The sequence below is a fragment of the Astatotilapia calliptera genome, chromosome 17 (assembly GCF_964374335.1).
Source record: "Astatotilapia calliptera chromosome 17, fAstCal68.1, whole genome shotgun sequence".
Lineage (NCBI taxonomy): Eukaryota > Metazoa > Chordata > Actinopteri > Cichliformes > Cichlidae > Astatotilapia > Astatotilapia calliptera.
In genome coordinates this window covers 37,637,392-37,659,423 of record NC_137438.1, presented here as the reverse complement: position 1 = coordinate 37,659,423, position 22,032 = coordinate 37,637,392, and the positions used below count along the sequence as shown (strand labels likewise).

At 40.0% G+C, this 22,032-nt stretch overlaps 1 protein-coding gene across 1 annotated transcript; it reads right to left on the bottom strand.

Moving 5' to 3' along the window:
- Positions 1–1,920: 1,920 nt before the first annotated feature.
- mapk11 (mitogen-activated protein kinase 11) lies at positions 1,921–15,256 on the bottom strand. The gene is made up of 12 exons (XM_026147218.2): positions 15,004–15,256; positions 7,967–8,096; positions 7,805–7,863; positions 7,466–7,577; positions 5,702–5,731; positions 5,349–5,396; positions 5,142–5,256; positions 4,965–5,036; positions 4,481–4,560; positions 4,190–4,268; positions 3,827–4,000; positions 1,921–2,645 (listed from the first exon to the last, which is right to left on the bottom strand). Exons 1-12 carry the CDS (start codon positions 15,114–15,116, stop codon positions 2,572–2,574), a joined length of 1,086 nt encoding a protein of 361 aa, XP_026003003.1. The 5' UTR covers positions 15,117–15,256; the 3' UTR covers positions 1,921–2,571.
- Positions 15,257–22,032: the final 6,776 nt, after the last annotated feature.

Here is a 22,032-nt window from a genome sequence, read left to right as displayed (position 1 = left end):
TTGTAACAAACATACATACATACATATACATTCAGTTTGCAGTTGCTAATTAAATCCACCACATATACAACATAAGCACATAACACTGTAACATTCAGAGCTCACACCTTGACTGAGACACAGTTTTGATTAATTTAGACTTCAAATTCAACATTTTTCATCCAGTATTAGTGGACAACTTGCACAAAAGGCTACATGTAGCACTCCAGTGTGAACCAATCTGGGGGGGGGAAAGAAAAATAAAAGAATAAACTTTCTTTCTTGTGTCCTTAAAGAATTATTCTTCACGCAGAAGTAATCTTGCTGGTTGAGTTTAATGTGAGCAGATTGAATCAAGAAACTCAGAAGACTTTGCATTACTGCGATGGAGCACATATGGATATGTCCACGGGTACATGGTAATTTTTTTAAAACAGCGTTTTTCTGCTTTTTTGTTGTTAAAAAAAATTGTATTAAAAAAAAAAATCACAGTGTCACACTCATTTACCTTAATTATGAGTGGACAAAAGGCCAAATGCAGAGAAAGAAGCTATGTTTACCAAAATGCCCGCGTACATGTGAGCAAGTCTGGGATACAATTCACTTCATGTAGCTAGGAGTGGTTTATCTGTCAAGACACATGCTAAAATTCAATTCATATGCTGTAGTATTAAACCTTAAATAAGTGCCAATGATGTGTATAGACCATTCTTTACTGACAGAACTGTATCAGTACATTTATTCTAGCTAGTTTAAAAAAACCTAACTAGGCTACAATAACAGCTACAGTTTCACCTTAGCTAGTCTTGTGAATGCCTGCGCTAATACCTGACATCGGAAGGCAAGCCAATTCACTTATTTGTTTTATACCTGACATTCTAGCCAACATTTGCCAACATAGTTTACATATTGAATTAAACATCAGCAGCAGTCAGATATAAATGTGAATAGAGTGTTTAACTGGCTTACTTTGCTTCTTATCCTGTTGTTCAACATGGACAATTAAAATGATTCAATTACAATTTAAACCTATTATTTAGTTTGTTGCATTCAACTTCAAATACCTTTCACTTGATATTTTCACTGACCTTCAGGGCAAAATCTGTGGTTTGTTGGCTGTGCTTACAGTGGTTTAATACCATGCTATTATTAAAACAGCAGCAGCAGCAAAAAAAAAAAAAAGTTACGAGAACTGAAACTCCAGTTTGTGGCAAGATGAGTGACACATCAGTGGGGAAGTCAGCCATTTGTTAGAAAAATGCATATATGCGTTCGGCTTGTGTGCTTACGCAAATATTTCCAGTCAGAGTTGCTAAGCATGAATATTTATGTTACAATGTTGCACCAAACTTTTAACTGCAGCAAACTAAAATACATGTAATGGAGGTTAAAAAAGAGATGATCCAAGAATTATGGAAAGAAAAGAAAAAGATGCTTAGGTAACATGAAATATGACTAATGAGCTCCCTGGTTGCCACAAGCAGCCAAATATGGCTGCTTTCTGTGAATCATCAGTCTGTGGTGTTTGACCGGTCAATGCTTGGATGAAGCTACAAGTTGCATAACAGATTATTATCCAGCATTGTTAGACACCTTCTGGGAACTGATTCTGACAATTTGCACAATGTCTGTAATGTTAACAGTTGTAAACACAAATGGGGATCTGTATAAGACAGCAGAGCAGTAGAGAGACCTTACGGAGCAGGGCCAAAGCCAACAGGTGATCGGTTGACAGCGGAATCTGTATATGAGGAAAGAGACTCACACTGTAAACACAGATCTGCAGGGCAATCATTCTGTTTCAGCTTTGGCATATATTAATTATCTTGCTAATTAATAGCACAATTGGTGTTTACTATTCTGTAAGGATGGGATGACTTTTCATCCATGGAAGAACATTTTCAGACATGAATTATAAAAACAGAGGAGGTGAAACACTGGTTACATTTCCTGGTAATGCCTCTTTCTCAACCCCAAACTGGTTTAATAGCAGTGTGGCAGACAGAGTAAGCAGTGGTTATAATACACCACCAGTAATATGCTTTAACAATAAAATGCACAGAAGTCATGCATCAGTAGTATGCAGGCTGAATGCTAAGCTGTTCTGTGATGTGAAATGGTATCACTGCAAGCATGATTTTTATATATGAAAGCTTAATGGCATTCGTCTTGATGATGACACAGCATTCCTGTTGTTGCTTTGGAAATCCTAGTGTGCATTTTTTCCTCCTCCCACACCTTCTGTTGGTCTTTAAACAAAGTTCAGTTTCTTAAAGTTGCTTCCTCACATGAATCCTCACGTCCTCCGTGGCCCCTGATATTGAGCAGTTCCTTATTTTACCCTCAGTGAGCGGAACCATAACAGGAAGCAACTTTCTGCACTGGTGAAATCCTTTTTTTAAACTCGAAAATGTTCCCTGTAATAGTAATGTTCACATGTGATCCCATGGAGACCATCCTGCCCTGCTGCTCAGACAAACTCATGACAGGAAATCAAACACAGTCATTTCCTTTGCTTGTTTTTCCAGCCCTCCTTGCATTTATTGACTACATGGTCCTTCTTCAAGCAGAGGAGGCAGAGCAGTAAAAGTCTCACTGCTCCACCTGAAGGCTGTCAGTCTTGCTGCCAGATGCTTTGAAGCTGTTCACCTCTTCAAATACCAACTCTGTGGACGTAAATGAAGAAGAAGGGAGAAGAAACACTGTTAGGCGTGCTGCTCAATATTCGGACTGTAACAATAGAAACAATAAAAATTGTGACATTGCAAAAGCACCTTCTTGATGTTTCATGGCAACAACACAGGATAATATAATGTGCATACTTTAAAGTTTCTTCAGGTTGCTATATTAGTCCAATATAGCAACATATTACAGTCGATAAAACCCAAACATAAAGCATAAACTAAAGCTGGCTGCCCCTCCCTGGTTCTGCTGGAAGTTTCTTCCTGTTAAAAGGAAGTTTTTCCTTTCCACTTTTGCCAAGTGCTTGCCCTGAGGTCCTTGGATGGTCATCTCTGTGTTCAATATAAATTGCCTTCTTTAGGTTTTCAACAAACTTAAAGAAGTCCAGATGCTTTTCTTTCCTCGCTCCTTAGACTACGATGGCCTGGATGACTGAGAACCTTCACAGACATACCACCCACCATAACATTGGTACAGATGGTGTTTTAAGATCAAGACCGTGTGGGGCTATAGACATGACAGTGCTGCCCCCCCTGCAGAATAATCCATCTCATTACACCCCCTAAAACTGCTAGAGAATGATTTGGCAACGATGAAAAAAGAGCCCAAGGCACAGACCCAGGCTCAAAACTCTCCAAACTGCCTCTATTGGTTTTGCCAAAACAAACTCCATCCACAGAGGCCCCGTCCTGCCACCCACAGGACCCCATGAATTAGCTGCCAGTGTGCTCTTGCCAGACACCACAAGGTTTTCCCAGATGTCACGTGTCTATGCCCTGGCTGGTCAGAGTTGTTTTGGCAGCACAGTATGAGGCAGGTGGTGTTGTGGTGAATACTAGTCTCCAATATTGCACCATATTGCTTAGATGGTGCATTTCTGCAACACCCATGCAATATGAAATGTGAAAATCAGTGCAGCTTGAATATATTGTCTTCTTGTTCCAACAGACTTTTATTTCAAATGGTACTTTTTTATTTGCAGAAGAGGAAGTTGCTACTGGCACCACAAATCTAAAACCTCGACAAATGTCTTTCATAGTCATATTTTCTAGTTTGACAGCAGGGACTACAGCAGAATTCTGTGTTTCAGGTAAGACGTGAGTATGGTATCTTCTGTCAGCTGTTTTAAATCATAAAATCACCAAATTTTAAAAAGAGGCTTTACCTTTCCATTCTTCTAAAGTTCGGTCTTTGCTCTCCAGTGTTTGGTCATAGGGCTGGGCCTCTGGCTCGTCATCTGGATCATGGTACTGGGAGAAGTAGGGGTGGGAAAGAGCTTCGCTAGCTGAGATCCTCCCGTCACAGTCCAGAACCAGCATGCGCTTCAGCAGATCAACAGCTAAAAAAGAGACAAAAAACTAGACAAATAAAAGAAGGAAATAGCAGGAGGTCCAAAATTTAATTTAAGCCTATATGGTTAAAATGCATTTCAAATTTGCAGGCTGGAGAGAGTAACTTTTAGCAGAGTCTTAATGGTTTTCAATTGAATTTGAGAAGCTGATAATCCAATCTGCAGTCCATCACCCACCCAGTGGATTTGCCCCTCTGAAGATCTTTTCCAAGTCCTGTTGGGGCATGAAGGGCAGAGATTGGATGTACTTCTGTGCCTGCAAATACACACCAATGTTACACTCATGGCAAGTCACAATTTGGATAACATGTCCAACCACTGGTGATCAATTATGTCCAACACTCAGACATACTGACAGCCAGGTCAATGGAGTGACTAATCAATCAGAGCAGTTTGCTTTTGTCAGTAGAAACAGCTTTTGCGGAAAGCATTATTTTGACATTCCCAATCTCTTTGTAGAGTCCTCACATGTTCAGAGCAGATCTTCTTTAACAGCTCTGGTGTCGGAGTTCCCACCACCTCCATGATTCTCTTCAGCTGGTCGATATCTTAGCACAGGAGGAGTTAAGGGCCATCGAGATTTGCGGAAGTCATCAACTCGCAAGATTTGGCTCATTAGAGTATCTTTTCACATACCGAGGCAGATCGCTGCTTAAAAGACATCTCGAAGCCTGACAGCACAGAAAGATCAGTAAATCAAATTTGTTTTAGAGCCCCTCCGAGACACTGAATACAACAGCCTAGACAATTCAGTCTTTTGTGTTTGCTCCTATTCATTCCCCAGTTTCTCTCTGTTGAAGCAGCTCCCCCCATAGAAAGGCCTATGATTGTAATGCAAATCCACAAGAGGTCCGCATCCATGGGACGGTTTAAAGAGGCAATGGAAGGTTCCCACTAAGACAGAAGAAAAGCTGCAAATTGCGGTGGACTCACGCCACGATGATAAGGATACAGTCAGTGCCGGGAAAAAGGACTTTTCCCTTCAGTAGCTCTCCCATAATGCATCCCACTGACCAGATATCAACTGAAACAGAAACACTACAGGTTCAGCCATTCAGCATTTGCCCATTTTATTGCTGCCAAATGCAAAATACTTTGAAAACCTCATTTTCATTCGATGGCATCTTACCATTCTGATTGTAGTGCATCCAGTTGAGCATGATCTCTGGTGCTCGATACCAGCGAGTCGCCACATAACCTGTCATCTCATCATCTGTCTGCCTGGCTAAGCCAAAGTCAAGGATCTGTAGGACAGGTGAACATTTTATTTCCAGATTGATGGATTTCATTGGGTGTAATGTAGCATTTGTAGGGTTAAACTAAAGACCAGTCTTACCCTAAGCTCACAGTCTTCATTCACTGCCACGTTGCTTGGCTTGAGGTCCTGAAGACGTTGGTTAAATAGATAGAGAAACATCACAAGAATTACAACATATCTGAAACTCAGCAGCATGAGCAAAATAACCATTATCCCATTTTCTGATCGACTTTTTTTTCAAAATGTGAAATGTACTCTCAGAATTTCACCCAATGAAACATGTTTATGTTATAATGCCGGACAGTCTGGAGGTGATTTTATCACCTTAAAACATTTTAAGAAATGAAATAGGAAAATGCTTAAGATGTTGTCGTTTCAACCACCAAAGTGCAGCAGTGGTCTCTTGACCAAGGCAAGAAGAAGGAACTCACTCTGTGGATCAATCCAGCTGAATGGATGTACTGTTCAACAGGTGGCGTGGCAGGGGTACAGGGGGAGGAGAGAGAGAGAAGATGGGGGTCAACAGTGCAGCTCAGAATTTAACTTTCTGCCTCTTTTGTCTATCGGAGAGTGAAGAGCCAGCATCTACAGGCAGCTGGATGATTCAGTGTTAGATGGCAAATCTTGGAATTGTGGATTTCAAAGTCTGTGTGCACTTCAGTGTAGTGATTTCAATGTTACATTGTATATAAATGATCAAAAGTTATCTATTTGATTTTCACAGAACTGTTTTGAAGCCTCGCCATCCACCATCTTTTGTTTTTTGAAGTCACATGTCAGTGGTACACTATGGTAGCAGTGTGTCAATCACCCTAAAGCATATTGAACTTTTTTAAAAAACAAAAAACAAAACCAAACATAATGGGATGTATAGAACGAATGTCTTGTTATATAAAGTCACCAGAAAAATGTCAGAAATGATGTGTTTTTTTCAGCCAGTCTTCAGCACGTTTTAGGCATCAACAGATTAAAGGTGGACCTAGTGTTTGCCCCCTTCCTGATTTCCTAGTGTGTTGCATATTTGTCACACTTAAATGTTTCAGATTGTCAAACAAATTTTAATATTAGACAAAGATAACCTGAGTATATAGAAAATGAACTTGATAAAGTGAAAAAAGTTACCTAAACCTACCTGGTCGTGTGTGAAAAAGTAATTTCCCTTCTTGTTAAATGATTGATTAACTGTAATTAATCGCCATGTTTTGAAAATTTGAGTTCAGTTTGGCTAAACACACTCAGGCCTGATTACTGGCAGGACTGTTGAATCAAGAAATCACTTAAATAGAAGCTGTCTGACGAAGTAAAGCAGGTAAAAAGAGCTCAAAAAGCAACACATCACGCCACAATCTAAAGGAACTACTGAGAAACAAAGTTACTGACATCTATCTGTCTGGAAAGGGTTAAAAAGCCATTTCTAAGGCTTTAGGACTCCATTGAACCACAGTTTGAGCCATTATCCACAAATCGAGAAAATTTGGAACAGTGGTGATGATTCCCAGGAGTGACCAACCGACCAAATTTACTCCAAAAGCATATCAACAACTCATCCAGGAGGTCACAAAAGAACCCAGAACAACATTAAGGAACGACGGGCTTCACATTTCTCAGTTAAGGTCAGAGTTCATGGTTCAACAATAATAAAGAGACTGGGCAAAAATGGCATCCATGGGAGAGTTCAAGGAGAAAACCACTGCTGACCAAAAAGAACAGAAAGACTCGTCTCGCATTTGCCAAAAAGACTTTTGTGAACTGACAAGACAAAAGCTGAACTTTCTGAAATGTTTTAGTCCCGGTGGTAGTGTGATGGTCTGGGGCTTTCTGTCAAAACATCCTGAAGGAGAATGTCCGGCCATCCGTTTGTGACCTAGATACGGCAATTTGTGCTTACTTGTGTTACCTTTCTCTAAATATTTAAATTTGTTTGATGACCTGAAGCATTTAAGTGTGACAAACATGCAAAAAAGTGATCTCCAGTTAAAAAAACAAACAAACAAACAAACAAGAAAGAAAGAAAAAAACAAGATGGCGATGACCAAAATTCCAGGTTTGTGTATTCAAATCAGAGTCTGTCTGTCTTTTGTATACAGTCTATGATTCGCTGCTGTTACATGTGTCTGCTGGCATTAAAACAGACACAGCTGATTATTCATGTTGCAGTGTGGCATGCAGGAGATACTCGTGATGCAGTAAATTACCTTGAGGCCACGGAGGAGCTGGTAAATTAAGAACTGCACATGCTCATCTGACAACCTCTGAAATTTGACTATATTATTGAGGTCTGCGCCCATCAGGTTAGTCACCAGGTAGCTGGAAAAGAGGAGAGAGTCTACATGAGTGAATGGGGGAGGGCATTTCAGTTCAGAGGAGAACATGGAGGTGCTGCCATAGCAACCATCTGACATCTCTACAAGCCTATAATCCCCCTAGGATTGCCTGTATATATGCATCAGTATGCCCTCTAATAAGAGAAATATCTAAAAAGGTGGACAGCTGTACAGCTTGTAGAAAACACCGAGGGAAAAACAAAGATTTACAGCTCATTGAAGTCTTCTAATGTGGCAGCAGGTGTGAAGACGTCGAGCAGCCCTATTACCTGCAGAGACAGAAACAGAAGCAGAGCGGATCAATAACGGAGCGAAAAACATTCAGAGAGCCACGTCTGTCTGTCTCTGGGTATTTTTATAAGGAGCACTAACATTCTCGTGTTTCATGTGCTTGAGAAGCCTGAGTTCCCGGTACGAGCGGCGACTGTGTATGAGAGACTGGAAAGGCCTGGATAGCTTCTTCACCGCAACCTTTTGCCTTAAGACCACATCGTACGCCGAACTGCAAAGAGCAAACAGATAAAGCATTTAACACGTGTGTGGATATACTTAAATGCAGTGCCATTAACACACGAGCTAGGCTAAGCTACTACTTCACGCTGTGATGAATGCCTGAAAGTTGAAAATAAAAAGAGAAACGGGCTGGAAGAGTTTGAAACGCAAGCAGACGGGAGAAGTGAGTGAAAGAGGATGTGGTGGAACAAGGGAAGCGAGGATGTCAGATATTGTAAAAGTGCTGCTGGGTTTTTTTTTCATCTCATCTCTTTTGAAATGTAGATGTCACTCCACATATTGAACACTGAGCCCTGCTGCGGCTCATGCTGAATGCCTTTGTGGTGCCAGTGTCTTTTCAGGCCTGCCAGCTTTGCAACCGCTCTTAGAAAGAATAATAATACAGCCATCAGAGGGTGGAACAGACCAACAGGAAGAGCGGGTGGGAATTGAGTAACAATGCATAACATTGCAAAAATAGACCAAGAAGTAAGAAAAGGAACTATGACCTGAAAATTTGTGTGATGAACAACACTTGCAAAACAACTGATGCAATAAAACGACTGTAAACATTTGACATTTTAAAACAAATATCATTTACATCTGGCAGCATGGATGAAATGTTTTACTCCGGTTTATGATAACATACTGTACATAAAGGATGGACAAAGCTTCCTGTTCTGATAAGTAAAGCCAGAGCTAAGTGCTTTAAAACCTGCATTATGTCTACTAGCCAGCGGGGGGGGGGGGGGTTGTTACTCCTTTGGGCGCAGTGCCGCATTCCAGATTAAGTCTGAATTTCTTTATCTGGAACACCCTTTCAAGTCACATTTCATACTTAGAAAGTAAGAGCAGCCCCGCCAACCCTGAGCTAACAATCCAAAGTTGCATAAGTGAGCATAAACAGCAGTAAAACTTTAAAACTAATCTGTGCTGCCACTGTTGGCTAGCACTGACTCGACTCTATCCACGAATGTGCTCCAGTAGTGGTTTAAGCTAAAAGCAAAGAAGTAGTATGCTCTATTACTCGTGATACTTGAAAAACTCTACCTTGCTAAGAGCTAAGCAAGTTTTTTCTCGCTTTTCTAGCTTTACTACTGGAATTCTGGAATTCACTAACTTCAGAGAGATTTCACTCCCAAGTTTCGACATCTGACTTCTGAGGTAACCGGAAAGTGACATAAAAGGAGGTTAGATTGCACAGACGTCATTGGGAAAATTATCCTAAAGCTCAGTTGATTCATGACCTCAGTTTCAATACTTGAAATGTGCAATTCACTTGTATTTTTATTTTTTATTCCTATTTATTCTATTTATCCCCTTCGTATATTTTATTTATATTGTCTCTGTATTTATATATATATATGTGTGTGTGTGTGTGTGTGTATATATATATATATAATATTCTGTAACTCTGTAACTCTGTAACTTCTGTCGGTGCTGTGCTTTTTTGAAAATCGAATTTCCCAGAGGAACCCACCCGAGGGATTAATAAAGTTCTATCTTATCTTATCTTATCTCTTATCTTATCTTAGTTATCATTTTCCTGGTGAGCTTATGGTCTCAATTACTAGTCTCAAGTCTTATTTTATTTAATATATTATTATTACATTGTTATAGTACATTTATTCAGAATTTTTCCATTTTGTAATTGGGAAGTTGTTACCATATGACTGTGTAGCGTCCTTGATTTCCAGAAACACAACAAGATCAAGTCACAAATGCATAAATCAAGGCTTCAGAGTGGGACTGTGTAAAGTGATTGGTGACATGATGGTGCCTACATGTTAAGCTTTAGAAATCCTGTGTACGTTAGTGATTAGTATATATACATAGTGGCCTCATCTTCTCACCTAAGATGCCAAGGGAATGAAAACGCTTTTAACCAGAAAGCATCAAATTATTCTTCTAATTCATAACATCTTTGTTTAATTGAGTGTCCTCCTGTGCAGGTAAAAAGTACTGTTCCCTACAGAGATTGTGGATGATGTTCTTAGGCCATTTAGCAGCTTAACACATTTTTTCTTTTACCCTTAAGACCTGCAAAGATTCAGCTAACAGCAGGTATAACGTCTGTTTACTTTCAGACAGTTACAGTAGAGGTGTCCATGAAATGATGCATGTGTCCTGTTTTTTTTTCCTATACATACTATAAATATTGCTGTATCTTTTCCTGCTGATATATAATGCTTACGTGCTTTAGTTTGCTGCACTTTTGCACACTTCAGTGCATCCATGCGGCTCTCCGTCTCCAAATCACCTGCTGACAGCCCGGATGTCCCAGCTGGGCTACGTCCAGGTCAGCAGCCAGCCTCCTCCGTCTGACATAAAGCAGGCCTCACCGCCTTGAGCATATCTTCCCCCCTGCCATCTTCCATACATGGGTATGATGCACCATTCTCAACACAAACAAGCTAGCAAAGGCATCGATTTCTCCACTGTCCTTTTGTCTCAGTATGCCTTTAATATCCCAGCTCTTAATGCACATTGGGTTTCTCAGACGGAGACGGTGGAAGTAAACTGTTTTTGCAATGAGGAGAAATGTTTCATATAGATAAGATAGCTAGCAGTCTAAACAGTGATATATTCAGATTAAATTTAAGAGAAAGCCAAAAATGATTTGAGGGAGGCTGCTACATGGTGCTAAATCAAGTTGTCTGCATTAAGAGAATTTTATGTTATTTACATTTTTTTATAGGAATTATGCAAAGCTACGCAAACAGCTGCTACATTTAAATTTGTCTTCCAATAAGCTTATTTCACAGCTTTTACCCTGCGATCATTCACATGCTATTTATTCATAAGATCCACAACAACTCAGAATCCCAGTGTGCTTTTTCCTCCCTAATTTATCAAATTTCCAATCAACAATCTGACAAGCAGAGATATAACAATCTCGACAGGAGAAAATGAAGCAGTCATGTTTTATTCATAGTAATCCAAATGCAAGGCTTCATGCCCAAAGTCTAGTGAACAGATGTTACATATGCTCACATGAGATGAAAGCAGCCTTGATCAGCTCAACATATATTCTGTCTTGATGTTCAATCTCGAGCAAACGGGATTATGGCTCAAGGCAGGAAGCTGAGAAGACAGTGAGGCTATATTAGACATAGAGTATGACAGCAAAATTCAAGAAGCAGTGAATGGTAAATTATTAAAACAGCTTTGTATTCTTGGTGCTACTTGCTCTAGTGTCTGTACTCCAAAGTTATTCCTTATGTATTTCCATGCAACTATTCCATTTTTCTCTCTTAAATCTGCCTTTTGATTCCCCTACTCCCAGTAAGGATGGGGGATAGATGTTCTTCAGCTCCAGCTATAATGGATTATATGAGCTTGTCGGGTCCTTGACCTAAGGCCTATTTTCTCGAGAGATTGCACTGAGAACATGGATCATTTGTGCACATTTCAAGACCTGGACTGCTTGAGTATCGACCCCCCCCCCTCTCCATCACGACACGACAGATACAGATGCCATACCCTTAACCCCATCCCCCTACTGTTTGCTAATCAAGTCTTGCCATGAGAAAGTCAGTGACAATAGCTCAAGATCAACATTAACAATGCAGGGAAGCACTCGGTGTCAGCATGTGTGTGGAGGAATGCCCTTTGTGTATTTGTATAATTGTATAATAATCTAAAGCTCAACCATTCGCACTTGGCCTGTCTAGAAATTATGCTTTGAGAAGCAGGTGAGTAAGATAAAAGGATTAAGAGACCTGCTATGGAAGAAAGGTTTGATAGCTAAAAACAGTGGATAAATGGTTAAATTAATTAGCTAAAACAACTAGAACGAAGCTGATTAACCCTTTAAAACCTGAACCATGAAATAACTGCCAGGAAGTGTTTGTTGAACCTTTAGACAAAATATATATAAAAATACATCAAATGTTAATCTGCATATGAGTTTTCATTTGTATCGCATTTGCTACATTAGCCATATTTTTGCAATTTAGTCATTACAAATGTGTCATGCAATTTATATCATTTTGGGGGGTAAAAAAAGTCCCGCTGATGATGCAGAAGTCTCAAAAACTCCCCAAAACACGTGTATCAAATACGATACGCTTGGCTTTAAAGGGTTAAAACAGTTGACTGATAAGTGTTGGAAGCATTTAGCTTTAAAAAATGGATCGTTGGATAATGGATAAGTAATTAATAAGTGGTTATTACTTCTTTTTTTTTTTTAAAGAATGTAAGTAAGCTAAATAATGGATGAACTGGGCTAACTTAAAATAGGTGTTAAATGGATTAAATAGTTAGCTAAAATTATAAATAAATAAATAAATATTTTTAAATGACATACTAAGGAGGAGTAATGCTATATAAAGGATGAATTAAACACTTGCTAATACCTTAATAATGCTTAGTAATGTGACATTATTCTAAAGTGCTACCACTAAACCTCAGATAAACGGATTCATTTGGCTATAAACTGTTACATGCAAACTCTAAGAGGGCGTCATTGTCCACTTTTATATATAAACAAGGGAAAAAATTCATTTAAATCAATATAGTTTGATGATCCAGAGTAATATGAGTGAACAGGTTCTGTGAGTTCACCTGTCAGGGCTGTGGTGATGTGTGTTAGCCAGGAAGGGTTTGAATAGCTCATATCTGTAGCCTACTGGCAACAGTTATGCATCATTTTCAGCATGAATCTGTCCTCAAAGGGGGGATTATGAGAGTCACTCACAATGCTAATGTTTACTTCAGTAATTAAGACTCAAGAAAACAGTCTATCAAATCATAATCATCCTTTTATGTAACCAGAGAAGAAGTCTAGAAAGTGCGTCTTGTGGCAGTAGCTAGCTATAAATAATAACTCTGCTTCTGGCATTGACTTTTCTGTCTATACACAAGCTCACTGCACCTTTAGAGAATATGAGTTACAAGCGTGAATTGCTTAGGGCATTTTTTTTTTCTCAAGAAGGACAAGATACGTGTTGAATGGACTTTTTTTCATAATGCGTCCTTTGTACCATGAGTATCCAAAATGGGAATCAGACCTTAAACTTACTTTAAAAAATGTCCATGTGAGTATTACCTCGAGGCTGAAAGGCAAAGTCATGATCCACCCCTGTGCATTTTTAGTCTGCTGCTATTCTGAGCAGAACTCTAAAGCTGCAAATAGGCAAGATGCTAATGCTCAGTACTCCTGTGAAAGCTTCTATCACGACGTGAGGTAAGTGAGGGAGACACACATCCCATCATCCCATCATCCCATCCCAGTTCAAATGTTGCCTTAATTCAAATCTGACAGAAGAGGATGTTAGCCATCAAGACATAAACTGCTTTTGTGAGGACACAGGCAGTGACATCTTGGGTGTGGTTTAACGGGCTGAGATATGAGCTCTGTATATGTGTGTGACTGGACACAAGCTCCCACTACTACTGTGTAAGAAGGAGATAATAAAGTGAGACTAAGATGCAGGAAATTCAGCCTGGTTTTGGGTTCGGTTATTGGCACATTTTTTTGCCTGTGCAGAGAAAGCTCAAACAGAAAATGACACATCAAAACTTGACAGGCGATTCCAAACTGGCTGCACAGAGTGAGTGCTCCATCTGTAGAAACTTGGACTCCCTGCTATTATATCCTCTGCCTCTTTTATTTCCTTGCTACAAAGCATCACAGGATTTGGGTTTAGACTTACAGGATTTGGGAACTTAGCAACGCTGACCTAAAATTTTAGAGTTTCTCATTTTAGCCTGAAAAGGCTGAGTGGGCTTGTGTCATGTGATGTCGTCACTTGGTGTCTACCCGGTTTACTGTGGAGGTGATGGCATAGCTTTTAACTACCTCTCATAAGGCTTTTAGAGTCATTGGAGGAAGGTCCGTTATATTATATCTGTAAACTTCTCTACAGTGTTTGGGCGTTTCGGCTCATAGATAAGTGTTTTGCTCAGCTGCCAGGATCAATCAGTTTGTAGTGGAAGGTTTTTCAGACTACTCACAGCTTTAATAGTCATTTCTCACTGATACCACTGAAGCTGGCAACATGCAAATCCGCTTAAATACGTGGCACAATGTGATTATTCCTCAGGGATCTGTCACACAAACACAATAACAATTTTGTCTGCGTTTTCATAGCCTCCTGGTAACAGCTTAATTAATATTAACTGTCAGAGGAGGTTATGCCATGACATATCGCCATGGCAACGGCATCCCACCGGCTGAGGCAGATTTATCCAAATCTAAGGCAGTTACATTTTGCAAAATTGATAGTGCATCCACACAGAGCGTGGGGGTTATAAACAAAGGAGAGTGAGTGTGCAGGTGCAAGGAATACAGCATCAAACTTGCAGCTGTGTTCCCATTCCAGATGTGCTACACACACACACACACACACAAACACACATATATATATGAATATCTGCTGAGGTGCTACTCAAATTAAATCTTAAGATTCGAGACTTTTTTCCAAGACTATTTCTGTGTGTGTAGAAGCTGGGTGGGGGTGAGGAGAGGGTTATTGGGGAAATTCCTGTACTGTCTCATTCTGTCTTTCCCTCCCACACACAGGCTGTAAGACCCACAGACAGTGAGCGGTGGGACAAAAACAAGCCCTGCAGACCTGCCTGTCTTTCTATAAGGCTGACATCAGTGCAAGCAGTGAAATCTTATTCATGCACACAAAAACAGGGGCGGAAATGGAATTTGAAGGTGTTTTGCTGAATATTGGGAGCATGATAATTAAAAAAAAACGCCAGTAATAACAGCAGTGAAGACAATAAAACCTCCCAAACAATCAGTTAACAAAGCAGCTCGGTCCTGAGAGACACACACACATAAAGCGCTGTAGTCTACTGATGCATCATGAACAGAAATACCGTAAATGTTGTGACTGTTCAGCCTCGCCCCTCCACTCTCACAGCACACACACACACATACATACACACACGCACACACTCACCACACCGAGCCGTAAGCTCCGGAGCCCACCGGCGTCAGGTTCTGATAGCGCTCTGGAACCTCCCACACAGTCTTGTTCAGCTCCTGCCGGTAAAATCCCGGTCTGGCGGACATTTCTGCGAGCCTGCTACAGAAAATAAAAGGTGTGCAATAAAGGGGAAGAGGGGGGAGAATAGAAACGAGAGGAGGAAATCGGTAGATTGGCCGCCGTCTGCTGACTGAGCCAAGCTACTGCTGCAAGCACTGCACCGGCCAGTGACAGGCTCGCTCTCTCTCTCTCTCTCTCTCTCTCTCTCTCTCTCGCTCTCTCTCTGTCTCTCTCCCACTTCTACACACCCAAGAATTTGTAACACAAGATAATAGACCATCATTAACAAAAACAAAGATTTATATTATATTATATTATATTATATTATATTATATTATATTATATTATATTATATTATATTATATTATATTATATTATATTATATTATATTATATTTTAGCTGAGTGTGCAGTTTCAATTTTTTATTTCATCGTCTCAAGGCTTTTTATATTGCAAAATAAAGAGTTTCCAGTTCCAGATCAGATGATCTCCTGTGACCAACCTGACCCTGGCAAAGGTAGGGAGGAAGAACTCTCGTTTTACAGCCTGTGGTAGCACCATGCTCAGGGATGGGCAGCTATCAATTTTAACTGCTTTGATGATGACAGAAAAGAGAAGTGTGGAAAGACCAGAAGCAACAAACAGGACAAAACATAGTCTATGGGAGAGAGAAGACCAAAGTTAAATGCATGGGGTCTAAAAACACAGGGAGACGTGATCAGTCATTGTAGGAGCGGGGTGGTAGCTGCAGACTCTGCCTCCCTTTCTACTTTTAGACACTCTATGAAGCACAAGCTAGCCTGCAGTCTGTGAGAAATGTGTTCGGCTGGGTGGTTTTGATGATATGATGTGTTTGAAATGTCTGGGCCTGGTTATTCGGAGCTTTGTGTTTGAAAAAAATGGGATTTTAATCTCAATTCTGGATGTAGCCGGGAGTAAACAAAGAGCAGATGATCTGTGAGGGATATGTTTGTAGCATTTTAGATCAAATGAAGGCTTTTCGCTAAGGAATAACAATAATCAGATTTGCAAGTAATAAATACACTCTTCTACAGCATGTTCACAATTTTGACAATATTGCTCAAATGAAAGAAGGCAGGCCCACACGTAGCTGTAGATTAACAGATTCATTTATGTTGTCTGGCTTCATCTCCATAGCAGTGTAAATGTTTGATGTGTTTCTAAAAAGACTGCTTAAGCAATGCTGCTCTGTGAAACCTCAGCTGATATCTCTCTGATATTATGCTGACTTCTCTGTGTGTTGCTTCTGTGTGTTATGCTCACTTCTCAAACCTGCTAAAACCAGATTCTCAAATGGCACCAAAGGAGAACTAGCTCTTTATGAGCCAGTTATTTTTGGTCATAACAACCTTGTAAATTACCATTGAGGAAACCTACTTAATGGTGCATTCACCACAAAAATCAGTGACAAACCTATTTTGCATATCACTGTTTTTACAGACCAGGTTGCTGAATGTAACGCCATGAATTATCTGCTTTTGTCTAGCATATATCAGCCTATAGGCCTTCAAGGTTTATTGGGAAACACATACAAAGCAATGGCTTTGCTTCTTACTTCTTAAATCTTGTGTGGCCAATTATGTACGTGGTTACGCAAGTCCAGCAGCTTTCCTTCCACTGAAAATAATATCAGGGCCTCATGAGTTACACTGAGTCTGAGCGACTGGAACGTGTTCCGCCTTTATAAAGAAGACCAAACCTGAGTGGGCCATTAGTGGTGTAATGAGTAGCTCCCGGCACTCTGAATCCAATGATTTGAGTTCAAATTTCAGTGGAACCTCATAATAAGAAAAGAAACACAGGCTGTTTAGAAGCTGGAGTGTTTCTTATGTAAGTAGATATTTAGAGTCTGTGCTGATTATAAAGCTGTTGCTTAGAACTTTTGATTTCAACGCCTGTAACCCCATATCAAGCAGCTTGACATCTGTGCACTTGGTCTAAGACATACTAAAAAAGACTCTCAGCAAGGGACAAGAGCTTTGTGTTAAAAGTTCAATCACCAGCTCACTACATGTAATTTCCACCTTTTCCATCACAAGTTTAGATGCATTTTTTTGTCTGAATATTTTATAGTCTTATTAACAACCTCTGACAAGAAGTATATTTTAAGGAGAAGAAGCATGTTTTGTCTAACGTGAGGATGCCTAGTCAGTTAGCTGATGATGCAGCTTCTTTTTTTAGGTACAGCAGTCGAACCTCTGATGACATCAGCCTGAAGAGAAGCTTTAAAGGGGACATATGAGATATGAATGTGATACTAGTAATTTGACTGAATAAACTTTATTAGAACCAAGGCAAAATTATACAAGCTTGAACTGACGGTATTGCCATTAAATTCCTGAGCAGTTTCAAAGGTGTGCACGATATAATCTCACGATATAATGTAATATAACTTCATGTTTCCTCAACCCTTAACCAATAAATCCACTAGAGGGCAGGGAAAACCAGAGTGAAAGACCCTATTCACTGGCAGTAAAATTAGCTCGGTTACATTCATTTGATTAGCACTTGTTTTGATTGTTTGTTTCTTCATCTGGCAGTACAGTACAAATACAATCCTTATCAGAAGGATAACTTCGTAAGATTATTGATAACAAATGAAAATAGTGAATCATCACTGATTATTGTCATTTACTGAGTATAACTGAAGAAGAACATTTATCCCAAAGGGGGTTAAACAAGCCTTTGAGTATTACAGTATTTCCTGTGCTGCAGTTTAGTAGACATGTGTGATGAATGTAGCTTTAACACTCCTGATGATCTTCATCATCAGCTGTCTGTGATGATGATGCTGCAGCAAATGAGGAGGACATGGAAGACCACTCGGGAACAAAGAATCATAGTGACAACCACGGGACAGATGAATAATAATAATAATAACAACAACAACAACAATAATAATAATAATAATAATAATAATAATAATAATAATAATAATAATAATAATAATAATAATAATAATAATAATAATAATAATAACAGATGAAGGTGGAAAACAGTAACAGCACTAAAGAAAAACAAAAAATAGCAATATTGTTGGTAATTACTGCATGTATTAAGCATCTGTTGGTCTTCACTGTTAAAGTAAGTTAATTATGTGTTTTGATCCTTGACACTGACTGTATATAAAAGATGGACATGACAAGCGAGTGTTGGATCTGATCCTGACCTACTGAAGTCTCATATGGTAGTGATGTGTTAATCACGACGTTACTTTGAAGTTTACCCTCCATTTTAAGTCCAGAGGTGACCATCAATTACAAAGTAATCCTCATGCTGTATACCAAACAGTACAATACAACTTATCCACAAAGTGCTTGTTCTAAATCACAGATCTAGGCAGTAGATGCCTGAATGCCACGTACTTCTTTACAATGAGATTTAATTAATCCTAATCCGTTAGGAGCTGCCCCCTGCTGGCTTTTGGAAAGAATTCAGGTTTAATGCACTGTAATGACGGCACTTTTACCTGGGTGTCCACATCACTCAGGACCTGTCATGGTCCTGTCACATCAACACCCTGGTTAAGAAAGCCCGTCAGCGTCTCTTCTTCCTCAGAAGACTTAGAGACTTCCATCTGCCACTGAAGGTGCTCAAGAACTTCTACTCCTGCACCATCGAGAGCGTCCTGACGTCAAACATCTGCACCTGGTTTGGGAACAGCACCAAGCAGGACAGACGAGATCTGCAAAGGGTGGTGCGCTCAGCCAAACGCATCATTCAATCAGAGCTCCCTGACCTGCTGTCCATCTACACCAAGCGGTGCAAGTCCAAAGCTAGGAAGATTATGATGGACCTCTCCCATCCCAACAATGGACTCTTCTCACTGTTGAGGTCTGGGAAGCGCTTCCGCTCCCTTAAGGCCAAAACAGAGAGAATGAGGAGGAGCTTCTTCCCCCAGGCTATTCGGGGCCTGAACCAGGTGTAGGACTGGACTCTCCCAAACACGTCACTATAAGACTGGACTCTCACACACGTCACCACACGCACCACCACACATTTCCTATAATTCCTATAATTTATAATCCTTATCTTTATAATCTCTTCTGCTATTTGCACATTCTTTACTGTAATTTCCTAAGTTAATTTGTAAATTTTTGTAGTAAATTGTAAATATTGTAAAACTTTTCTTCTGTCATTTAATGGTTGGGCATTGTACAGCTACAAGCATTTCACCCCCATGTCATACTGTGTATGGTTGTGTGTGTGTGACAAATAAAATTTGAATTTGAATTTGAACTTTTCAGATCTAGAAACTAGAGTGTGTCTTTTATATATGCTCTATGTTCTTTAACAGCCATGTCTTCCACTCTGTCTACTGTTTACACATGTTATTACCAGGCAGAGAAATCTCAGCCCTCTTTCTGGGTGCTTGTTTCATTTTCTGCTGCTTCTGTCAAACTTCTGTTCTTTGTTGTCATTTATGGATTAGTACTAGCTCTCGACGCTTCAGCTGTTGTGATCAAAAAGGCAAATTTATTTTTGATCCAAAAAGCTCTCTCAGGAGATCCGTAACTTTGTCATCATATCAGAAATAAAAAGCACTGAGAAATCAAGCGAGGTCCAAGATGGAGACAACACTGGCCTGTGTCCCATACTTGTGACTAAACTTGCTCTGGCCCCACTAAGTTAAAGTGTTTTATACTGGCATATACTGAAAAGCATCAGCTTTCCTGACCTACAATGTCATGGGTCAAACGCACAACTGGCAAAAAATGTCACCCTCAGGGACGCCTGCATCGTCATTGCTGTCTCTCATACTGTTTACAGCACGTTTGGTGCTAAAGCACATCAGAGGTAAAACCAGATCATCAGGGCACAACATAAACATTTAAAATAGTGTAATTATCTTGATAACTGTGAAAGTTTAAATAAGTGTCCAAATCTATGACACTAGCACTATAATTACAGTGTGTGTTAAAAATGCATTGGTTCCCATAGTGGGGGGCGCAAGGGGAGCCCTATATGAATGATTAAAAAAAAAGAATGGTTGGACACTGCTAGCATAATGGACAGGTTTTTAATGGGGCTCCTACAACCGCAAAGCAGAAGATGAAGCATCGCCAAATATGCTTCCAAACCAACGTCCTTCCAAGCCAAAGACTAGAAAATATGATGAAGCATATCTTGCCTTTGGCTGCACAACAGTGGTGCCAAGGTAGGAATCCCGAATAGAACTGGGCTGTCCAAATTTATGTTTTTAAACCCATTAAAAAAAAAAAAAATGCAATGTTGAATATTCTTACACAGTAAAAAAACAAACAAAACAACTACACGTAAAATAATTACACCATAAAGATGGTTTGCTTTTCCATTATTTAAAAGAGGTAGTACTTTATTTTATTGCTACCTGTGATTTGTTACAGTTTACTTTTATGTGTTTCATTGTTTACAAAAGGTTCGAGGTGTGAAATGAACCGCAATGGAGTTTGAAAACAAACCATGGTGTGTGTGGTTGGACGATGTCTTTGTGCCGGAGAGGGGGGTTATTGTAAAAACAAAGGGGGGCCTAGCAAAAAACGTTTGGGAACCACTGCATTAGAATAAGTTGGGTAAACTGGTGCATTGGTTTTTTCCCCTATATTGCTGTTCAATATATTTATTTAAAAGATACTGGACAGTTTTTCATTTAATACATGGGGGGTGCAGGTGTCAATGCACAGAAACTGGTAAATCTACTGAATGACAATGGCTTTTCTATTCTAGGTTTATGAAATGTGCAGTGATATGACATTTAATAGTGTCTGTGAAGGTTCTCAGTCATCCAGGTCATCGCAACCTAAGGAGCTTGCAAAGAAAATCGTCTGGACTTCTTTAAATTGCTTGAAGATGTTTCACCTCTCATCTGAGAAGCTTCTTCAGATGGTGGAGAGTCCCAGATTTAAGCCCTATTGGAGTGTCCCCACAAGAGGGACATGGACCCCCTATTGATCCTCTACCTAATCACACGAGTCAAGGTGTGAATGCGGGTTTGGGCACAATCAGCCAAGGTTTCAGGGGAACCCACTGTGAAACCTGGCCGCACCTTATCATGTGATTTCCTGAGGTCAGATGGCCCAGGATGTGAGTGGGCATTGAGCGTCTGGGGAGGGATCTCAAAACTGGATTATAGATGGCAGACAGTTGGTGTCGTAAACCACCGCCTCTGTTCAAAGATGGTCGCTCACAGTGGAAAAGCACAACATCCCGATGCACTTCAGACCCAGCCAAACACTCAGCCAAAAACTGGTTCATCCCAAAGACAAAACTCCAAAACACAAACAACAGCGTTGTGTATGCTGTACAGTACAACGAGGAATGCTCAGACCTCTACATTGGAGAAACCAAACAGCCACTTCATAAATGCTTGCCACAACATAGAAGAGCTACCTCGATGGGACAAGACTCAGCTGCCCATCTGCATCTAAAGGACAAAGGACACTAAAGGACACTTTTCGGGGACGCCAATGTTCACATTTTGGACAGAGAAGTCAGATGGTTTGAAAGAGGAGTGAAAGAAGCCATCTATGTCTTCAAGCAACTTAAAGAAGTCGAGACGCTTTTCTTTCCAAGATCCTTAGACGACATTTAGTAGCCATTTTCTGTTAGCATTCTTTTGACATTATTAAACACAAAAATTACAGATACCATGTATGGCGCTCTAATGCTCTCGTGGGTGTATTGGTAATACTTACAAACAAATATATTGTAATCAATAAGCACTGTCATCGTGGTATGATGCTGTTTCATCAGTCTTAAACCCACTGGCTTCCTCAAAACGCCTCGCCCATCTCACGGTCTTACTGGGCCAACATGCAGTAAAGCTGAAGGCGGCTTGTTGTTAGTGCACTTTCATTTGTAACTGCTTTCGCTACAAATGACTGCTTAAAATAAATTTGCCACTTTATGAGCTCACCTTGTGTTACATCATTTGGAGAAGGG

Excerpts from the sequence above, each read along its gene's own strand:
- mapk11 (XM_026147218.2), bottom strand. The coding sequence starts at position 15,116 with ATGTCCGCCAGACCGGGATTTTACCGGCAGGAGCTGAACAAGACTGTG. Across the intron at positions 7,578-7,804 it reads TTAGAAGACTTCAATGAGCT|CTACCTGGTGACTAACCTGA; the intron begins GTAAATCTTTGT and ends CCTCTTTTCCAG. Across the intron at positions 5,732-7,465 it reads AGCTCCTCCGTGGCCTCAAG|TACATCCATTCAGCTGGATT; the intron begins GTAATTTACTGC and ends CCTGTTGAACAG.